General features: G+C 39.5%; 1 protein-coding gene and 1 non-coding gene across 2 annotated transcripts in view; both read left to right on the forward strand.

Moving 5' to 3' along the window:
- VWA8 (von Willebrand factor A domain containing 8) overlaps positions 1 to 23,606 on the forward strand; it is a 350,725-nt gene that overhangs the window by 72,665 nt on the left and 254,454 nt on the right. Inside the window, exons 11-12 of the mRNA XM_055137059.1 lie at positions 2,258 to 2,392; positions 2,481 to 2,558. Of these exons, the coding sequence (XP_054993034.1) occupies positions 2,258 to 2,392; positions 2,481 to 2,558 (213 nt within the window). The remainder of the gene's footprint in view (positions 1 to 2,257; positions 2,393 to 2,480; positions 2,559 to 23,606) is intronic.
- On the forward strand, positions 1,981 to 2,144 carry LOC129401499 (U1 spliceosomal RNA). Its single transcript, XR_008628389.1, has one exon. It is a non-coding gene; the product is annotated as a U1 spliceosomal RNA (small nuclear RNA).

Here is a 23,606-nt window from a genome sequence, read left to right on the forward strand (position 1 = left end):
GAATGCAGTTTGGTTGTAGAGTTTCATCTGCTTGCATAGAGAAATCTTTTTTGTCTGACCCTTTTTTTGAGTTCCTAGGAACCCCAGGAAGTTATCAGAAACTCACTAGAAAACACAGCTTGAAAAATGTTGATTTAAGGAAATTATAAAAAAAAAGTAAGAAAAAATAAATGTCTACTTTCTTATCTTGTGACAGGACAAACTTTTATATTAACTTTTCCTGTTTTTTTATGTGTTAATTCATGTTGCTATATTCTTTTATCAAGTCAAACATTAATTATGTCTGCCATGGGCAGGCTCTGTATTAATATAAAGATTTATTGACCACCTACTGTATATTATATTAGTCATTATATTTCTGCATATGCCACTTAAGATTCCCAGAGTTAAACTAACTCTGGAGGTAAGTTTTGTTAGGTTCATTTTACATGTTAGAATAGTGAGATGTAAAAAGGGTAACCAGTTCACCCATCACCACTAGTTAATGAATGGGTAGACAAGATTGCTCACTCTTTCCCACTCTTTCCAGTAAGAGAACTCACTGAACTAATGGACCAGCAAGAGGTAGATGGCCAAGGGCTATGCTGTAATGGTATAGTACTAGTGAGAAGAAAGTAGTACCAAGATTCTGGAAAAGGGGTAGAAAAAGTTTCAGAGAAGGGTTAGGAAGGACTTGAGTAAAGTTTTTAAGTGACCCAGAAATTTTCTAGTGAATGATCCAGAAGTCACATAAGAAGGATGTTAACACAATTGTTTAAACAGTATGTCCAAAGATAGAAGTTATAAGCAAGCTTTCAAAATTCGCCTGCCTATACTTTGAACTTTTTCCTTTCCTGCTCCCTTCCATTTAGTCCTCTGATAATACTGTGAATTTGAAAATGATAGTATTAAGACTTTCATTCTTAAGTCATTATAACTAGTACGAAAATGACATAGTTCTTGAAAATATCTGACAGCATGGGTCTTTAAAAAGGATCAGGGCCAGAGAGATAGTACAGTGAGTAATATGCTTGACCTGGGTTTGATCCCCAACACCCCATGTGGTCCCCTGAGCCTGTCAGGAGTGATCCCTGAGCACAGAGCCAGGAGCAATCCCGAGGACAGCGAGGTGTGGTCCAGAAATAAACTTTTTAATGGGATGGTTGATTTCTTTAAAAATTTATTTTATTTTTATAAAGTTGTTCACAATAGTTCATTACAGATAATATTTAAACACCAATCTACCACCATGCAGCTTCCCACCACCATAAGAGGAAAGTGTGTAAAGATTATTGTATTTCATCCTGGAGCTATTCAAGCCCTTGCATAAGGGATTACAAGCATGTATGTTAAAACCAAACAAATGTGTGCTACTGTTGGTACATCAGAATACCAACCAGAATATAAGAGGTCGCACAGCCATGAGTGTGACTGCATGCTCCAGGATGTTCTATGTCACTTTCTTCTGGGAGCTTTATTTCAAGATCCATTGGGCATTGATGAGGTTATATGGCGCTGGAGGCAGTTTGTGGCTGTGACTGCCATGGTGCTGGAAAACTGGGGCACTGGAGGGAGGAGGCCCAGTCCCGTTTTAAGTGAGCTTGGGGATCTCCATCACGGGTCTCGCATACCTGGGTTTTTCCTGCAGGTTCCCTCATAGGTGAGGCTTGTCCAAGCCTGTAGAGAGTGGCCTTGAACATAGCTGTGCAATTTGGTTCTAGAGATGTTCAGCTTCGGGAGTTCTGCTGGGACGGGGAGGGAAAGTCAGTCTGCCCCCCTCCCAAGTTCCAAGTACCTCCAGTGAATACAGCCTGGCGTGGAGTCAGGACATTCTGGGATGATCAATTTTTAAGGTTTGGTGATGAACATCATGTATGTGTGAATAAGAAAGCAGTTACAACTCCTGAGATAAAATCAAGTGTATCATTGCGTTTTAAAAAGGATTAACAATTAGTTGGGGCTTTTAAGTAAATGTGCTTTCATCTACTAATATTTTAAGAAAAACCTACCTATCAGGAGAAACACCGGGATCACAAAGTTAGTTGTTCCAGGGCGAGGCTTATACATTGCACTTTGGTTGTGCTGATCCCTGCGATTACGCCAAATGTGGGAAACTAGACTGCTTAATTTGTGGTAGTGGGGGACTGTGTTCATGCTCTCCCCTGAAAAAGGAAAGAAAAGAAAGGGAAGGGAAGAAAAGAAAAGGAAAGGAATGGAAAAAGAAGAGGAAAGAAAGAAAGAAAGAAAAAACATGCTTATCACCTCTCCTTAATTTTAGGTGCCAGCGGGGACCAGACCAGTGAGCCAGCCGTGTTCATCTGACCATTTTGTACAGACCCTGAGCCATAAGCAGCTGCTCGCTGAAATGATGCAGTCTCACATGGTGAAGGACATATGTTTAATTGGAGGAAAGGTAAGAATGACAACCTCACAGCATACTTTTGTTTCCCGACTTTTCCTTGTTTTGGCTTTTTCTTGAATGACTGTGTTTCTGTTTGTAGGGCTGTGGAAAAACAGTTATCGCTAAGAACTTTGCAGATACGTTAGGATATAACATCGAACCCATCATGCTCTATCAGGTATGGCACTCATTTTTTGCTCTTGGACTGAAAACATGCTTGGCCTATCAGAAGAATTTATGAATATTTTCCTTAAGTTGTGCACTGTTAATTTTGACTTAGATTTGTTGTCGCTTATTTGTTGGCTTGTTTTGTGGCCATACCTGGCTGTGCTCAGGGATTCCTTTTGGTTCTGCACTCAGCAATTGCTCCTGGAGGGCTCAGGGGATGATATGGGGTGCCATGGATTGAACCCTGGTCAGCCAGGTGCAAGGCAAATGCCCTACTCACTGTACTTTCATCCAGGCCCCCTTGACTGAGATTTTTTTTTTTTTGCCTTTTGGGTCACACCCGGCAATGCACAGGGGTTAGTCCTGGCTCTGCACACAGGAGTTACTCCTGGCGTGCTCAGGGGACCATATGGGATGCTGGGATTTGAACCCGGGTTGGCCGCGTGCAAGGCAAACGCCCTACCCACTGTGCTATTGCTCCAACCCCTTGATTGAGATTTTTAAGGAGCTTAACATTGTTGTTGATTGCTGGTAGCAATAAAACTGAAGTGTAGTTATGATTTCTTGGAAGTTATGAAAGTATGTGCTAGATGAAAGTGTGTGCTTATCATATACACATGCCATATGTATAATATACCATGATGGGTTTTTTTTTTTTGAGATTCATTTTATATACACACATTGGGTACATTTTTTAAATTTACTTTTGTCTTCACAAGTGATGTTCAGCAGGCTTGAGACCCCTTGCAGGAACTCTTTGCCACTTGGGCCAGAGGTCCAATGCAAGGGCTCGAGGTGCAGTGCTGCTCAGTCCCTGATGGATTACTGGGGTAATTACCCGCACAGTGATCTCCAGGGCTTCATTGAATGTTGCTTGGGGGGCCCTCTGGTGAACAAGCCTTAGCCCCTCTACTACCAGCTTCACAAAGAATCCATTTAATAGTAATTTGAACAGCCAAACAAAATCATGAGTGGGGTACAGATAGGTATATAGAGAACAGTGTTTTGTCATGGTAAAATATAGGTAACAGAATTTGCCATTTTAGCACTTAAGATTTAACCAATGTGTAGCAGTGTCTCTAGCACTAAGTACGTTCATATTGTTCTGTCCATCAATAGTCTGTTTCCTGTGTCTATCAACACAGTACTTAAAGTCATCCCTAATCGAGGCTATGCCTGATACATAATAAATCCCTATTCCTCCCTCTCCAGATCCTGATAAACCTCTATTCTCCCCTGTATTCCAATGAAGTTTTCTATTCTAGATACTTCCTAGTAAATAGAAATGGTCAACTTTGTTTCTTTCATATCTAGAGCTTAGTTTACTTAGCCTGAGGTTTTAGTACATCTGTTCTTCACTGTATATCAGAATTTCATTCTTTTCTTAATGACAGTAATGTTGTTTCATGTATATGCCACTTTTTATTCATATGTTGATGAATATTTATGTTGTCTTTACCTTTTTGCTGTTGTGAATAATGTAGCTATGAATATTGCCGTATACATGTCTACATTCTAATGCAAGGTCCCTGATTTTAATAAGAACATACATAGAAGTAGTATTAATTACTAAACCATACTCTGACTCTTTAACTTTTTAAGAAGCGATCAAGCCGTTTTTTCTATAACTGAATCATTTTGCATACCCACCAGCAGCAAGAGTGTTCTAATTCCTCCGTATTTTCATCAGCACTTGATATTTACTGGAATTTCTTTTTCTTTTTTTGGGGGGCGGGGGTCGTGGACACAACTGGAGGTGCGCGGCATACTCCTGGCTCTGTGTTCATAGATCATTTCTGGCGGGGATGGGAGAACCATGTGGCCTACAGTGGATTGAACCTGGGTTGACCCTGTGTGAGACGAGTATTATCTCTCCAGCCTGTCTGGAGTTTCTTTTTTTTTACAATAATTATCCAAATGGGGATGAAGTAGTAACTCGTAGATTTGATTTGCATCTATCTCCCTAATAACTAATTATGTTGAGATCATCTTTTCATATGTGTCTTGCACATATAAAAAGCTTATTTGGAATAATGCCTGAAAAAAAGATTCTGCCTTCATATACTTTAAGTGTATTTTTGCTCAGTTGTAGGAGTTCTTTCTTGATCATGTATCTAAATCAAGATACGTGATTTGCAAATGTTTTTTTCCCATTGCATGGTTTGTTGTCACTTTTTTGATAGCATCCTTTAAGTATTAAGTTTTAAATGTATTTTGCCTTACTTTTTTTGGTAGGGCTGGAGTGATAGCACAGCGGTAGGGCATTCGCCTTTCACACAGCTGACCCATGTTCAATTCCTCTGCCCCTCTCTGAGAGCCCGGCAAGCTACTGAGAGTATTGCACCCGCATGGCAGAGCCTGGCAAGCTACCCGTGGCATATTTGATATGCCAAAAAACAGTAACAACAAGTCTCACAATGAGAGACGTTATTGGTGCCCGCTCGAACAAATCGATGAGCAATGGGATGACAGTGACAGTGACTTTTTTTGGTTTCTGGGCCACATCTAGTTGTTCTCAGGGCTTAATCCTGGCTCTGTGTTCAGGGATCACTCCTGCCCGTGCTTGAGGAACCATATGGGATGCCAGGGATTGAACTCAGGTGAACTGCATGCAAAGCAAGTGCCTTACCTTGGAAGTTGGACAGACTTGTCTGCATGCTTAAATTTGTTCTTAAGTATTTCCTACTAATTTTGGTGGATATGCACATATTTATTTTGATTAAAAAAACCAAACATGTACCACATCTTCATCATCTACTTATTTATCATAGACACCTAGGTTGATTCTATATCTTAGCCATTGTCCTTACATCCCTGGGATTAAGCCTACTTGATTGTTCTGTGTATCTTCTTTTTTTTAAATAATGATATCTATCTATATCCCAAAACATTTATTTCAGCTCTGTGTGTGTTGGGGGGTGGGGGATACTCCCTATCAGTGCTCAGAAGTCCCAGGGACTCATTGTTAATGCTCTGTTCATTGGGCCAGATAGTTCACGTGAGGATCCAATGACATGGGACTGTATGGGTCTAGCCATGTTAGGTTCAACTAATGATGTGAAGATGACTCTTCACATTTCACTAGTCTAACGTGTGCACTGGCAGCTTTCTAATTTCTCCTAAAAACACTTTTCTACCAAATAATGGAGGGAAAAAATCCAAATTATCAGTATTTTGTTAAACAATTAAGTTTATATTCCACTTAGAGGCCAAGGATAAATAAAAGTATAATTTTCCTATTTTGAAATTTTGGGGCTAAGGTTTTGTTGGGATATTTCTTTTCTTTTTTATCCATTTAAGTTTACTGTAGTATTACTTCTAAACTGTATACATGGTATTTTTCTTTGCATTAAAATAAGAACTCAGTCTAATGAAATCTGCTAATAATTTATGCATTGTCAGTTTTCCATGTGTATTATTTAAGCAGTAGATAATTCTAGTCATTTTATGGTAAATAAAAACATTGAGGTAATGTTTGTTCACAATGTTCCATGTGTATTCTATGTTTATTGTGGTTTTTGGTGGACCAACCTTAGCTTTGTTTAGGAGCCACACCTGGCAGTTTTCAGGGCTTGTTTCTGGCTCTGTACCCCGGGATCACTTGCATCAGTGCCCAGGGAATCATTTGTGGTTCTGATGTGGTGTTGGGGATTGCACCAGGGCAAACCAACCACTAGGCAAGTGCCTAAACCTCCTTACCATATTTTCTGCTGTTATGGTGGTTTTTACACCATATTGGTGGCTATCTTAACCATATGTCTAACCTATAAAAATTATAGTCACCTCATTCTGTTGTTGATTAAAGAAGCTAAGCAAGAGTATGTTTTATTCATCAACTCATACCTCAGATTCCCTGGAAAACTACCTAAAGTATACTGCCATTTAAATTTTCTCTTTGTAGAAAGTAAAGTGAAATTTATCAACTACACAGGCAGGGTGGGGGTTAGGGGGCGGGGCATGGGGGGGAGGTTTACTGTGTACTCGGTGGTGGGATATATGCACTGGTAAAGGGATGGGTGTTCGAGCATTATGTAACTGAGACTTAAGCCTGAAAGCTTTGTAACTTTCAACATGGTGATTCAATTAAAAAAAAAAAGAAAAAAAAGAAATTTTCTCTTTGTATAAAACATGAAAACAGGGGCTGGAGTGATAGCACAGTGGGTAGCACGTTTGCCTTGCATGCGGCCAACCCAAGTTCGATCCCCGGCATCCCATATGGTCCCCCAAGCACTGCCAGGAGTAATTCCTGAGTGCAAAGCCAGGAGTAACCCCTGAGGATCGCTGGGTGTGACCCAAAAAGCAAAAAAAAAAAAAAAAAAAAATGAAAGCATGACAGACTGAAAACAGAATTTCATATATATTATATATATTTTGGCGATTAGCCAAAGTTCACTAAATATTTAATTTCATTTATTTTTCTATTCAGTTTGTAGACTGATGGACAAGTAGGAAAATGCCATTAAAGTTGGTGGCATGTCATTCGATCTCTTTCTGAGATATGAAGTAAGTGCTTTGGAATAGGTCATCTAATCAACCATATTAATCTGTTGGAAAAACAGGGGGTGTGTTAATTGAGAGGCATGTGCCTTTTTCATAATATTTTAGCCTTCCTTTTCATCTCTACTATTACCTTGTAGATTCCTGCCAGGATTAGGAAATCTGGTGCAAAGTTGAGCAAACTGATCATGTTCTGAATTTCTCTTTTTCATATTTGCTTTCCTGCTCATTAATATTTAGAGAACCGTGTAGTATAAAAATTATTTTCTGGATATCTCCACTTTGGAAGGAAATTGAGAACTATTTCAGTGATGTGTTTTACAAGTGGGTTTACTTATTTTTCTGTTGGCATCTTTCCATGATGCATATATTAGTCACTGTATTCATTTGTAGATTTTGTAAACAATCAGTTGGTTTTCAATGCAGAAACCAAGTATTGAGTTAAATATGACTCTTTTGCTTACAATTTTGTATTTATTTGTAAAGCTTATTGATCCCTGTGCTACATAGGATTTCTTTTTATAGAATTTAAGGTGGATTTGTGTTTTTTTTAAGTAATGTAGTTCATGTTAATGAAAGATTTCCAGATTCTAACCTGACATTGAGTATTTAGTGGAAATAACTAACTCAACATCTGTTTTCTTAGAAGATGTGGAGATTTCCTTGTTATTTGTACATGTATAAAGCTACACTTAATCTGTGGGTTTTGCTTTATTTTTAGACTTGACTATTTTTAGAACTGGATTTTATACAAAGAAAAGGAAAAACAGTCTTAACACAAATTTGTGGCTGCTCATAAAATGAGTTTTATAATAGGTTATTAAAATCCTTAAATCATGAAATTAAGTGTTAGACCAGATTCCTTCAATTGCTTAATTTTTTTTAAGTGTTGAAGCCAGTGATTTTGTAATATTGAAGAAATAAAAGTTTTTTTCCTTCATAACCAGATAAGGCATAGTTCCAGATTTCTTTCCACACTATCGTAAACAGTACCAAATCTGAGATCTTTCTTCTGTTTGAGTACTGTTTGGATTAAAGGCCAAGTCAATGCCAATAAAATTTTAAGTGAGTAGGTTTGAGGACTTTTAATCAAAACAATCACTGTCTAAAACATGCTGTGATTTTAGGACCATTTTTGACTGCTTTGTCAAATTTTCTTCCTATAGCTAAATTCATTTCTTCCTCCCTCTTACCATTTAATCTACTTCCAGTTTATCCCAGTACAGTGAATATATCTTTTATTTTACCTTTATTTTTCCTGTTCTGTTTTTGACTTGATGCTTATCTCAATCTGACTTTGAACTTTCATAAAAACTTGGAGATAATCTATTTTCTTTTCAGTGCTTTATATTCAATCATAAAGGTTGATTTTCTAAAGACATTTCAGCTCATCTTTTCTCTTTGCTTTTTAATTTTGCTGCACAATCTGTAGTTCTTCTGTTCTTCTTAGTTTGTTTCCTTTTTCCACATAAAATAGCCTTCCTAGGACATTTTATAATTTGCCTCAAATGTATTTATTGTTTTCTGGACCAATAAATAAATTTTCCTCCTGACTCTGCACTCAGGAACTACGTCTGGCAGACGTAGTACTCAGGGAGCCATATGAAATGCTGGGAGCTAAACCCAGGTTGGCCATATGCAAGTGAAGGGCCTACGTTCTATACTCTCATTCTAGCCCCTCAATTGATTTATGTGCATATATATATGTATACACACATATATGTATATATGTACATACATATATATGTAATTTTCGTGTCTTAGGGTGGGAAGGAGCCGTACCTGTGGCTCAGGGCTTACACCTGGCTCTGTTCTTAGGGATCCTTCGCGGTAGTCCCTAGGGAACCACCATACATTGCTGGGGATTGAATGTGTTGGGCATTGAACTGAGGCCAGTCACTTGCAAGACAAGTGCCTAACCCCCTGTCCTATCTCACCAGCTGATAGAATTTATTCTCAAAACAATGTAGGTCACCATTAATAAGAATTTTTAAATGGATGACTTGAGCAACTGTTTTCACATTCCAGGTTACTAAGTCTTCTGTCTTACGTCTTTAACTTTTCCCTGATTCTGATATTTCCTGCCTCTGAATACAGAGCATATTCTATAATTTATTTCTGTTTACCATAATTTAGTCCAGTATAAAAGCAAGGTAGGGGGCTGGAGCAATAGCTCAGCGGGTAGGGCTTGCATGCGGCCGACCCGGGTTTGATTCCCAGCATCTTCTATGGTCCCCTGAGCACTGCCAGGGGTGATATTCCTGAGTGCAGAGCCAGGAGTGACCCCTGTGCATCGCTGGGTGTGACCCAAAAAAGAAAAAAAAACGCAGGGTAAAAATAATATGAGACTGACACCCAAGGGCAGTAGCGACAGGGCCAGGAATATTGCTCCGTGGTTGGAAGCCTGCCTCATGAGCTGAGGGAGAAGGCAGCTGGGATAGAGAAGGGATCAATGATGGTTGGAGGGATAGTTCAGAATGGGAGATGTGTACTGAAAGTAGATAAAGGAGCAAACATGATAGCCTCTCATGATCTGTATTGCAAACCATAAATGCCCAAAAGTAGAGAGAGAGTATGGGGGAAATTGTCTGCCATAGAGGCAGGGGGGAGGGGTAGGATGGGGTGGTGGTAGAAAATATGCACTGGTGGTGGGATGGGTGTTTGATCAGTGTATGACTGAAATTCAAACATGAAAGCTTTGTAACTGTATCTCATGGTGATTCAGTAAATAAATCAGTAGGGTAAAAATATCTTTTCTCATTTCAAAGGACATTTTTATTATTTGATTTCAGATTTCTTATTGAATGAGAATTTTGTATGAGAATCAGTAACCATTTATACTGTTCTGTCATAATGTATTAGTTACATAAATTATAATGCATGATTGTTACTCATATTTGTAGATTTTGTAAATACTTGTTAAATTTATAAAATTATAATTATTATTATGCCATATATAAAATAGTTATCCCAGTAAAAACCATCAGAGTTCTAGTTACAAAGCAAGGAGCAATTGCAGAGTAATGTATGAACCACAAATTACCACCCTTACTCCCATAAGTTGCTTTATTAGATAATATGCTTTCTTAGAGACAGTGTTTATTGCTCTCTGTGAGGTATCACCATTATTGAAAAAGGTTATCAAGCTTATACCCAACAAATTTTAATACATTGTAATTATTGTTGATGATCACTTCATATGCTTTTTATTTTTCAAGTAATAAAAGAACTGCAATGCATAATACCATAATTCCTTATTTAGGTAAGTCTAATTTGTTTCCTTACCACAGCTTCAAAACCCTTTGAAGAGAGGGTCTCCCGAGTAGTGTCCGAGAGGGCTGGCTGCCCTGCCCCTCGATTCTCAAACAATTGGGCTGGCAGCTGAGCGCAGGGACCAGAGGATGCAGTACTGTGGGCCACTGCAGTGCTGGGAGTGGCGCTCTGCCCCTCTCTCGCAGTGCTGGGGAGAACGCCATGACTGTGTTGCAGCGCTGGGTGGTGGTGGGAGTGCCAGTGCTGCCAGGGCCAAACTGGGGATCAGCAGCATGCAGGGCATGTGCCCCGTGTGCACTCTCTCCAGCCCGACGGCTTCAAAGCCTTTACATAGTGCTTATGTTTATTTTAAAATGCCACAGACTTTTCATTATATTTTCCAGTCTCAAAAGAGAAGTGAGGGGCTGGAGAGAAAGCATAGTGGGTAGGGCATTTTTGCCTTGCAAGCGGCCAACCCGGGTTTGATTCCCAGCATCCCATCTAATCCTCTGAGTGCATGAGCCAGGAATAATAACCCCTGTGCATTGCTGGGTGTAACCCCCCCCCCCCAAAAAAAAGAGAGAAGTGAAAGATATTACTGTGTCTCTATTTAAATGCACAAAAGAAACAAGGAAAGCTTGTTTTTCTTGTGAAAGTTAAATGAAGTGGTAGTCGTAAGGATAGTAGCAAGTTACTAAAAGGCCACTCTCTTGTCAACTTGCCAAGAAAAAGATATCCAACAATCCGTATTTTAAACAATAGATCAGATTGGGAAGTGCGGCTGATTATGTTGGGAAGGACTTGTGAATGTTTCTTAAAAAAAAAAACAAAAAACTGGGGCTGGAGTGATAGTACAACGGGTAGGGCATTTGCCTTGCACATGGCCGACCTGGGTTCGATTCCCAGAATCCCCTGAGCACTCTCAGGAGTGATTCCTGAGTGTAGAGCCAGGAGTCAGTCCTGAGCATCACCAGATATGACCCAAAAAAAGCAAAACAAACAAACAACCCAAACCTTGACTATTTTTTATTTTTTAAAATTTATACACAGTTTTTTAATGAATCACCATGAGGTACAGTTACAGTTACAGTTGCAGTTGACAATTTTTTAAAACTGGATACTCTGGAGACTTAATTCAGGATCTATTTGGAAAACAATGAGTTTCTGTACTGAAACTATTCTAGTAGAGCAAATATATACACACACATATAGTATATATACATTCTGTTATGATTTTCCTCTTTTTATGGACAATTTTTTTTCTTTTTTCTTTTTTGGGTCACACCCGGCAATACACAGGGGTTACTCCTGGCTTTGCATTCAGGAATTACCCCTGGCGGTGCTCAGAGGATCATATAGCATGCTGGGATTCGAACCCAGGTCGGCCGCGTGCAAGGCAAACGCCCTACCCGCTCGCTGTACTATCGCTCCGGCCCCAATGGACAATTGTTTTTTTTCCTCCTCTTCTTTTTCTTTTTTTTGTCTATTTATTTTTTGAATCACCATGAGAACAGTTGCAAAGCTTTACAGTTTAAGTCTCAGTCATACAATGATCAAACACCCATCCCTTCACCAGTGCACATTTTCCACCACCAAGAACCTCAGTATATCCCCCATTCCTCCCCTCCCCCTGCCTATTTGACAGATGATTTCCACTTTGCTCTCTCTCCGCTTTGATCACATTCCAATATTTTGACAAAAGACCCATCATGATTATTTGGAATTTCCCCCAACAATCAGACCTACTGAAAAGGCATTATGAGATAATTTGTTTTCTATTGCTGATTATGAAGAGCATATGATGTCACGCAGCTGCGAAGGGACCATGCGATTTTTGGATTTCTAATATTTTAGTAATAAGGCTGGAGGGATTTCTTTCAAGAGCCTCCAGGTTCCGAGATTGCTTTGTGTGCCTCTGGGATCATGGCTGTTCAGGAGTCAGGAGCCCTTCGAGAGGGGCCGGTTCCACCCCCCATCCCGTGAGGCCCCACGAGTCACGAGTCACGTCTCATACCAGGCTGTCCAATAGGCTCTGAAAAGGTGGCAGTCACTATGCTGCCAGGGAGAAAAGGCAGAAGGGAACAAACACCTTTCCCCACGAGGGGTTTAATGCTCAGTCCAAATGCATTTCTGCCCAAAGCCGCTGGGTTCCGAGATTGGTCTGTGTATCTCTGGGATCATGGCCATTCAGGAGCCAGGAGCCATTTGTGGGTAGCAACTTGGGGCCTTGTCCGGGCAGGGAGAGGGGCCACTTCCACACCCCTGCTGCCCTCGTGTGTCACTGCTCTCTCTCTAGTTTTGGACAGGGGCAGATGGTAGATCATTTATTTTCCATTGCTCACATTGCATATCAGGAAAGGTTGCGTGGTCGCGTGCTTCGGAGGAATAGTTCTGATAGCCACATACTGGAGCCATGCTTGTAGAAGCTCATGGTCACCGGGATTCCATCTGGGGGAAGTGGGGAGATTGCACCTGTGCCATCTGAGGTGTCCCGGAGATATCGGCTTGGTATGGGACCCGGAAGACTCTCCGGTGTTGTGGTGCCCACCGGCTTTATCCACTGCTGAATGTGGCAAGATGGTGCCGGGGGCAGGTTTTGGGCTTGACTTCCGGCGTCAGGGGCAACTGGGAGCTGGGATGGAACTGCCCGGTTACAGCGCCACCATGCGATTCAATTAAGTATTTTTAATGAGAAGCAAATATAATGGTGATACTAATTCTCAAAGTAAAATTATTGTTGAAATTGAAGAAGCTTTTCTCTAAATAGCCAGATAGAGCTTCAGATATGGTATAGAGGGTAAGGTGCTTGCCTCCATGTAGCCAGTGCTGCTTGAAACCCTGGCACTGCATGTGGTCCCCACAGCATCTCCAGGAGTCACTCCTTAGCAGAGCCAGGAATATCCCCTGAGCAACATCAGGTGGTTTCTGCCCCATTACACCACCCTTCCAGATCAATCAGTTAACCACTAAATAACCGGATAATAACTGATTTAGGTTTTATGGACCAGGTGATCCCCCCAAAAAACTACCCAACTATGCCTTTATAGTAGAGAAGCAGATATAGGCAACACATGAATAAGTGTTCCCAACTTTCTGGTGGATTTAGGAAAGGTAATGTTTATTGAGGTATAGTTCACATATAGTAAAATTGAGACCTTTTGACAACACCTGTGGTTGTGTAAACTCTATCTCAGTTGGATACATAATATTTCTATCAGCTTAAAAAAATTCCCTTCTAGCCCTTGGAAAGTATTCGTCTGTTTTCCATTCCTTTCAGTTTTGCATTTTTCACAATGATTTATACATGGAATCAAACATCATTTTAACAGTGGTTTCTTTACTTACCTAATGGGTTTGAGATTCAGATATGTGGAATCCCTATCAGGAGTTTGAACTTTTTAATTGCTGAGTATTTTTATTGATGCCATTCATTGTGTTTCTGCTACAGTATCTTTACTTTTGATTCTCAGCTGTTCTTGTGTAGGTTATCAATAGTAATTTCCTAAATTTTCCATCCATGGGTAGCCTAGATTTTGCTCAATCCATCCAACACTGAATTTTGCTTTTTCTAATTTTCACTTTACTCTAAAACATTGAACCTTTTTAAAAAATTTGGAATAGTCAAATTGTGTTGTTTAGTACTCAGTGCTCTTTCATTAACCTCTCCTTCACCCCTTATCTAGCCAGAATTGATAGTTTAGTCCTTGAAACTAATATTTGCATTTTAACTCCAGTTAATGCTTTCCATTTCCCCTGACTTGACATAGAGCCTGATGCATTATGCTTTTATGACACTGTTCTACTTATAGATCAATTGGCCAACCCTTCAGAACTTAATATCATCCATTACTGCTGTCTCTTAAATTTTCTGTACATTCCCTGTTTTGATTTATCCCTTCTTCATTTCAGTAACAACTAACTCTTATATCAGATGGAAGTTATTATTCAGTACTATATTAATTTTGGCATTATAGAAAGTACAAGATGGCATTAGTTGTAAGATACACAATGATTTTATGTACTATCAGAAGTGTAGCAAATTATTTCTTTCTGAGATTTTTTTCTTAAAATTTTAATCTAATTCTTAATGAGCTGATTCTTTCAGATTTAATTTACATATTTATCTCTTGTGCATGTGGGGAAAGCAAAATGTAAAAAACAATAAATCATTGATATATTTTCTTAAACTTCTTTACTTTCGGAGCCTGACTCTTTCAAAAGCACTTTTTGATTGAGAGGTAGATGTGCATATTGTTTCATAGAATATTCTTTGGTTTCTGTACTTTGGTGAGAGAAGCGTGCTTTTCTGTTATTTCTAGGATATTTTTCCAAGCTACTGACAGCTATTCTTCTGGTTTGGGTACTGGTACTTTCTTGATTTTAATAGGTGTTGACAGAAATATTTTTAGACATAGCTGACTCATTCTTTTTCCCAAATGGTCCTGGATTTGTTGACTAAAATATGAATGAATTATAATTGTCCTTAAGTCATAAACATATAAAGCCAAATTTACACATGCGCAGGCAATGGCAACTAACTACCGGCTGCTCTTATAATATTCTATCCATTGAAGACATACCTGTATTTCAGGGATATTAAAGTGTAAGAAGTGGGTATATTTGAATTTAATTTAGCAATTTCTTCCATCATCTGTAAGCCCATGAATTTGATTACTGTTAATTTTAATTTTGACAATCTAAAGACTATATTTTAAGGGTTTTCAGTTTCTCCTTCAAAAATTATGCAAAGAGCCAAAGAGATAGTATGGGGATAAATGTACTTGTTTTACATGTGACGGATCTCTGTTTGATCTGGCACCACATGTGGTCTCCCAGCATTGCCTGGTGGTATCCTTGAGCACATAGCAGAGAGACCCTGATCATGCCAGGTGTGGCCCATTAACAACTCACTAGGGGTGTAAATGTGTTAAATGTTTAAAAGAGCATGCTGTGAGTGAGATCAGTATAAGTAACAGGGATACCTAAGTTTGTGAGTCAAGGAAATACTTCTTTACTTTGGGGAGTGGGTCCCAAACAATGCCTGGTGAGTTCAGCAACCTCTCCTGGTGATTCTCTGTCAACCGAACCGAAAGTTCAGTGTGAGGCCCAGCAATAGGTGCTGCTTGGGCCTGAATTGCTGGGATGACCTGGGCTACGCCGCATTTGGGGGCCTCCAATACCACCTCTGTGGAACTCAGGGGTCTTCTGGACTGCACCCAGCAGTGCTCAGGCGACCTACCACGTGGTGCTGGAGATTGAGCCAGGGTTGACTGTGTGCAAGGTATGTGCCTTAACCCCCTGTGCTATCTCCCCCAAAGGAGATAGAGCCGACGAAAGCTGAGAGAGCGGTAGTAAAGGAAGCAGAGGAGGAGGAAAGTGTTCTATGCTTAGTACTGTCTGGGAGACACCCGTAACTGGGTGATGAAAATCATTCTTTCAGAAGAAAGCCCAGTGAGACCCTCCTGCCATTTCTTTTTCTTTTCTTTCATTTTCATAAAGTTGTTCACAATAATTGATTGCATTCAACAGCAATCCCACCATCATTACACCTTGCCACCACCATTATTTTGAATTTTTCCCATCACCACTCAAGTCAGTTTCCCATCACCACTCAATTATCAGGCAGGTATTGCTTGTTATGAATAGCGTGAGATGCTTCTGGAATTCTAAAATTTTAAATAATTAGGGTCCGGAGAAATCTCTGCAGTGAGGTGCTCTGTTTCAAGATTCTTTGGTGGGTCTCTGGACCACAGCCATTAATGCACTTAAGAGGCACCGAGAGGCAGTTTGTGGGCATGACAGCCAAGGACCCTGTAGGAGTGGGGAGATGGGATGGAGTGGCCTGTACCCAATCCCTTGAGGCCTGGAGTTTGCAGTCACATACCTGGGTATTTCATTGGGTTCTGGAGGTTTGTGGCCACTGGGATTCATAGGGTCTCCTGTCATTTAAAAATTTTTTTTTCTTTTTTCCGCCTCTTCTCAGTCCCGCTCCCTTCTCCTCTGCCACACCCAGCAGGGCTCAGGGGCTATTTTCAGCTCTGTGCTCCCCAGAGCAAACTGTAGGGTGCAGGGGGGTGGGGGGCAGGGCAGAGCCTGGCTTCCTGCATGCAAAACCTACACTCTGGCTCCAGTGCTCTCTCCTAGGGCCATCTCTTTACCTTTCATTTTTCCTGCTTTCCTTGCCAAACATGTTCATATTATTTATGAAACATATGTTTATTGTCTTACCAAATGGTTTAAAACATTAAAACATATAGGCCGTATTATAAAATATGCTTTTTCTAAAATAAAAATGTTGCTTTATCACTTGGAAAAAAAAATCCACAGCAAGAGTGAGGGGTTTGCCAAAGGCTAGTGAGATTAGTAATAAAGTTATCTATATTCCCCTTGTGGGGAATAGGCTGCCAAAAAAGAGGAAGAAATGCTTAACTTTGGTTTTGAAATTCACAGTTTTGTGTATTTCATATTTTATACTTGGATATAAAAAGCAAATATGTACTTCTCAGCTTTATTACCTAGGTTTGTTATTGTTGTTTTCTTTTTTAAATCATGATTCCTAAGTGCCTGAATTTTCTCTGCTTTCCGTATTCGAAAAAGAAAAGCATTCACTCAGGATTCAAATCTCTCTGAAGGGGTTGAACTTTGCTACTAATTTATAAGCCTGTTTTGTAGAGAAAACAGAATTTTAAAAATATTTTTTAGTGAAAGCTGTTTAGTAGAACCACAGAGCGTTAAAAAAGGACAGACAAAGAAAGGGCATTTTTCAGCAGAGCTCAGTTGAGTACCTGTTGAACCTTGAATTGAAATCGGTTGGGATTTAAGCTGGCAGAAGCTGCTAAAATCCTGATTTTTTTGTACTCTGGTAATACTGTTACAGGATTAACACTCAGGGGCCGGGCAGACAGCCCAAGTGGGAGTACACAGGCCTAGCATGGTGCAGGGTGTGACCCCTGACACCACCTGGGTGGCCAGCCCAGAGCACTGTCCTGCTGAGCCCTGCCACCACTTCACCTCTTCCCCCACCAGCTGCCCTAGCTGTGACCCGTATAAAAAAGAAAGAAAAAGAAAACAGAAAGAGAAGCCTTGGCAGGCTCAGTTCCCTGCGATTCTTTCTGCTCATTTCTTGTGCTTCCCTCCCCCTGGCCTCAGCCAGCAGCCGTGGGCGGAGAGGCAAGGTGTCACACCCGGCCCTCCTGGACGGGCAGGTAGGAGAGTGCAAGGCTCTCACCTGCTCCCTTCGTCCTGTTTCTTTCATCTTTGCAGACTTCTTTTTGGGTGTCATTTTAGGTGGAGACTCCTTGTTTATTCCTAACGATTAACTCTGAGTCTATCAACTCTTCCCTGTCCCATTGCTCATCGATTTGCTCGAGCGGGCACCAGTAATGTCTCCATTGTAAGACTTGTTACTGTTTTTGGCATACCGAAAACAGATTCTCAAGTAAACTGTTCCCTACTCCCACTTAAACCCCCTGCTGCCTTGGGGGGAGTTCGGGGTGGCGGGGTGGTCAGTTCAAAAAGGGCACTTTTTATAGTTTGAGGACAGTTCCAAAGGGAAGCTGGTCAAAGGAGTCTTTGGGTCACACTTCTCAGCCTCTTCCCTGTCCTCCTTCCTCCATAGAGCCAGTGGTCAGTATAACATCGGCTCTTCCAAGATCCACTAGAGCTGTAGGCATCCCTGGATCCGCTGTGGAGAACTTGGTAGAAACTGCGTATGGCATATGGAGTTTTACTCTACAGACTTTTTTAGGATGTATCAATGATATCAATTGAATGTGTGTAGACATTTATAGCAACTTCTCTCATCTCTGGCGAGAACATTAAAATGCTACTCTCACCATATTCCAGTGGCAGTGTACAGTGTTTCCACTGTGTGATGCACAAAAATCAACTGCAGTTACTACATTTTACACGAGATTTCTCAGACCCTATTTGTGTTATATTGACACATCTACCTCTCACAAGCCTCTCCGTATTTCTCCCATCTTCCAGTCTCCGTCCACATTTTTTATACTGTTTCTAAGAATTTTACTTTTTCTTTGGGTCCAGTATATGAGTGATACTGTTTGGTTTTTGTCATGTTTATTTCACTTAGTACAGGGTTTCATGGTCCATCCATGTCACAAATGGCAAGATTTTTTTCAAATGCTGAATTATATTCTAATTTGCATGTATATATAAAACCACATTAAAAAAATTGAATCACTGTGAGATAGTTACAAAGCTTTCATGATTGAGTTCCAGTCGTACAATGATCCAGTACCCATCCCTCCACAGTGTACATTTTCTACTGCAAATGTCCCCAGTATCCTCCCTGCCACCCTGACCCATCCCCACCCCTGCCTCTGTGACAATTTCCTTCTTACTCTCTCTCTACTTTTCAGCAATATAAAACCATATTTTCTTTATTCATCCGTGGATGGACATTTAGATTGCTTCCATATCCTAGCCACTGGGAATAATACTACAAAAGAACACTTGAGTTCTTCAATTGCTTGTCTTTATTTTCTTTGGCTCTATATCCAGAAGTGTGATTGCTGGATCATGTGGTAATTCTATTTTTATTTGTGTTTTTCTAAACTTCCTCATTTTAATGTAAAACCTGAAAATGCTGAACTCATGGAAACAGTAGCTGGTGGTTACTAGGGATTGGTGGGTGAGGGAAATGGGGCAGTTCTATTTTTAATATTTTGAGGAACCTCCATAATACTTTACATAGCAACTGCACCATTTTACATTCTCTTTTGTGGTTTATAAGGTTTCTGTTTTCTTCACAGCCTCACTGACATTTGGTATCTCTTCGTTTTGAAGAGATGAGATCCTAGAAGGATGAGAAAGTTTTATAAGAGCTGCCTCATGTGCAGTTTACTTTGCTTTCCCTGATGATTCGGAAAGATGCTGAGCACATTTACCTTTAGTTGTTGACCACTTGTGTGCCTTCTCTGGGAAAAATCTTTCTTCAACTCCTCAGCTCACTTAATCTAACAGAGGGGTTTTTGCCTACTAAGTTGAATGAAATCTCTATATTCTGGTTATTAATTCCTTGTCAAATATATGACTTGTCAATAAAATGCTCTCTCATTTGGTAATGCACCTTTGAATGTTGATAGTTTTGGTTGGTGCTTTCCTTTTTTTTTTTTTTTGCTTTTTGGGTCACACCCGGCAATGCACAGGGGTCACTCTGGCTCTGCACTCAGGAATTACCCCTGGCGGTGCTCAGGGGACCATGTGGGATGCTGGGAATCGAACCTGGGTCTGCCGCGTGTAAGGCAAACGCCCTACCCCGCTGTGCTATCGCTCCAGCCCCGGTGCTTTCCTTTCTTGTTCAGTCCCCTTTATTTTCTTTTGCTTCTGTTGCCTTTGTTTTGGTGGATTTTTTATTTTTTTAAGGTCACCAAGACCAATAGCAACAATTTTATTGTCTTTGTTTTCTTTTCGTAGTTTTGCAGTTTTAGGTCTTACGTTCAGATCTTTGAATCCATTTGAGTTGATTTCTATGTACTATGTAAGGTGAGAGTTGAGTTCTGTTCTCTTGAATGTGTCTGTCCAGTTTTTTTTTTTATACCCTTTATTGAAGAAACCTCTTAGGATGTGTTGTTGACTCCATTACTCTATGTTTGCTCAAATATATGTGAGTTTATTTCTTGTCTCTGTTTTGCTTTATGGGTCTCTATGTGTCTTATGCTGGTACCATTTTAAAAATAGATTTATAAATAATTCAAAACCAGGAAATGTGATTTCTTCAAATATGTACTTTTTTCTCAAGATGACTTTAAATATTCAGGGTCATTTGTGGTTCTTGGCAGATTTCGGGATTGTTTATTCTACTTTTGTAAATATATCATTGAAATTTTGATAGAGATTGCATTGTATCAGTAGGTTGTCTAGGGTGTTGTGAATATTTAAGAATATTAGTTTTTCCAATTCAAGAACATGGAATGTCATTACATTTATTTCTTTTTCAGTTGCGTTTTTAAAATTAAAAAAATTTTTTTTTTTTGCTTTTTAGGTCACACCTGGCTCTGCACAGGGGTTATTCCTGGCTCTGCACTCAGGAATCACTCCTGGCGGTACTCAGGGGACCATATGGGATGCTGGGAATCGAACCCGGGTTGGCCGAGTGCAAGGCATACGCCCTACCCGCTGTGCTATTGCTCCAGCCCCTTTTTCAGTTGCTTTTATTACTGTCTTTTAATTTTCAGTCATGTCAGTTGAATTTTGAAAATTTTGCATTATTTTTCAAGGACCAACTGAAATTTGACCTTTGTCAGTTTTACTAATGCCTGTTCATTTAACTATTATCTTTAAATTTTCATTCAGCTGTATTTTATCATTAATGCTGTAAATGCTAATTTCAACTTTTGCTGTTATATTTACATTTTTAAAAATTCTGTTTATTATTTCAATTAATTCAGATTCAGTACTCATTGACTACCCATTAGGTACTTGATATGATCTCACTTAATTGTAGAAATATTTTCTCATTTCATGCATATACCATGTTAGAGAAGTGGCAGAATTGAAATTGAAAACCCAGTTTTTTTTTTGCTGTATCCATCCTTTCAACTCTGCTTCTTTCCATATTAACTGATTAGAAGGGATGTATTGTCGAGTAAAGTCAAGTGCCTATTTATTCCAGGTGTTAGACTGAAGACACAACTGGTCATACAACTGGTTATAAATATTTGCAACAATCTTATTTTTATATCTTTTTTTCTCTTTAAAAGCACATAAATATGATTATATTTAAACTAGTATTGGTATTTCTCCACTGTTATAAAACAATCAAGCATTTATGATAAAATACAGTCATACTCACAGTACCATTGATTAGTTGTCATTTGTGTGCACTGGAGTTTTTTGCTCATGAACATCTCTGCTTTTTGCTTTCCTCTTTGAAATATTCTTACCATTCTTATTTTATTTATTTCTTTTTTAATAAGTAGGATAGTTTCTATTGAATTAAATTTAATTAGAAAGACGTGAGGAGAGACAAAGAGAGGAATATGTGTTCAAGAGACAATATGGGCTTCTCCGTACTGGAAAACTGCAGAGAGAGAGAGAGAGAGAGATGTGTTCAAGAGAGAACGTGGGCTTGAAAGAACAAGTGTCTTACCCTTTTTTAGATACTTGGGTGTCTGTGAACATTTCTTCACAAGTTCTAATAAGTTGGTTTATTTTAAAAATGTCTGAGTTAATGAAATTCATTCTGGCTATCTAAAAATGAAAGGGATTTATTGCAGGGAACTAGGCAGCTTACAAAATTTCAGGGAGCAGTAGGGTACAGCGCTTAGATTTTATCCAATTAGTAATGACAGGGTCAGGAGAAGCTCAACAACAGTTGTCATAGGAGAGCAATTTCCTTGACCTCGCTATCATCTACCTCTTAGTCCTCACTACCAATTTTATTTTATTTTCTCAGTTCCTGGAACCTAGCTGAAAAGATCTCCGAGAAATGTGTTTTTTTTTTTAAAGTCTCTTTGTTCAAGATAGTAGAGGGGAGATGATTGAGTTCGACATTAAATACAGTTCACATCACTTGGACCTAAAATGACCTTTGTATTTTATTTTGCAGCTTTATTAACATATCCTATAGTTAGGCTACTTGCCAGTGAAATATTATGTTTGACTTTTAGTTAGCATCAATCAGAAGAATTTTGTTCTTTTTCACAAAACAGATCTTTGAAGTAGGTTATCTTGTAATAAATTCTGTTGCTTACAATGAAGAAATCTATAAAAGATTCAAAATCATCTGCCAATTATTGCAAAGTAACCTAAAAAAATCTGCTAGACTTTAATGGCAAATATCTGTGTACATATATACATATACATATGTATATATATATGAAGCATTTATTTTCTGGGTAAAATATAAAAATATTTTTTTAAATTAGAAATTGGAGAGAAGTATGGATAAGTTTATAAATAATTTTACAACCTTTGTAAAACGAGAGTACTTATTGTTTAAGATCAAACATAAATGCCACTGAGGAATGTTGGCATTATGCCTTGTGTTGTATTCACTGTGAATGTTCCAACCGTAAATAATTGCTTCACTTCTATTTTTGGAGTGAAAATTTATTAACATTCTGTATTTATGCAACATTTATGCAGTATTCTATCACTAATAGGTATGAGAGTAACTAATTCTTATTATAAGGTTGATAGCTATACTTGCTAGTCTTGGTATATTTTTTTGCTCAACAAAATCCCAAATTTTCTTACTTTTTACATCGTGGGTAGGATTATTTTTGGTAGGATTCATTTTGCTCAAATAAGCAAAGCTTGGGGTAATCCTGGAAAGCTTACCGAGTTCCACTGAGTTTCATTCAGGGGGGAAAAAATCATTGGGACTTGAGTGAAAATACTGTGAGTAGGATGCTTGCCTTGCACATGGCTGATCTGGGTTCTACCCCAAGCATCCCATATGATTTCCCAAGCACCACCAGGACTAATTCCTGAATGCAGAGCTAGGAGTAATGCCTGAGTATTGCCAGATGTGGCCCCCCTAAAAAAATTCTTAAAAAATCATTAATGATACTAATTTCACTTGTATCACTTGTCATCCTGTTGCTCATTGATTTGCTCAAGCGGGTGCCAGTAATGTTTTCATTCGTTCCTGTTGCACGCTAGTATAGGCCAATGTCGTCTGCTTGCTCCAGGAACATGAAGAGCCTCAAACCGTTCATTCAGGGTCTTGGTGAAGAAGTCTGACCATCTTATAGGTGGGCAGCCACGCGTTCTTTTGACATCCCATGGAATCCAGTCAGTAATAGCTGTAGTCCAGCGGTCATTTCCAAATTGCATTTTGTGTCTGGCCCATCTGATTTTCGATGCCTTGGCAAATGAGGCAGTGTCCCTGATTCTCAATCATTGATGGAGGTCGGAACTCCAGATTCTCTTGCTTGAGTGAAACAGGATATTCCAAGCAGAGCTCTTTCGATTCCTCTTTGGGATACCCGAAAAGCATTCTCATCCTGTTTTCGCGGGGCCCAGGTCTCTGAGGCGTATATTAACGTAGGAAGAACAGTGGAGTCAAAAAGATGTGCCCGGAGCCGGAGGTTCTTCGGGGTTGGGAATGAGGCCCATTTTTGTTACTGTTTTTGGCATACCTAATACGCCACGGGCAGCTGCCAGGCTGGGTGTGGGTGGTATGTAGGGAGGTTGCTTCCTCCCTACTCCTCACTTGTCTACGTTAGCTGGTCCCTCCCTATTCCTTACTTATCTACTTACTTACTCCAATAAATACTTATTTACTCCAATAAAAATTGTTTATATTTTAATCCTCAATAAAATGAGGAAGCTTATATAC

The sequence above is a fragment of the Sorex araneus genome, chromosome 1 (genome assembly GCF_027595985.1).
Source record: "Sorex araneus isolate mSorAra2 chromosome 1, mSorAra2.pri, whole genome shotgun sequence".
NCBI lineage: Eukaryota > Metazoa > Chordata > Mammalia > Eulipotyphla > Soricidae > Sorex > Sorex araneus.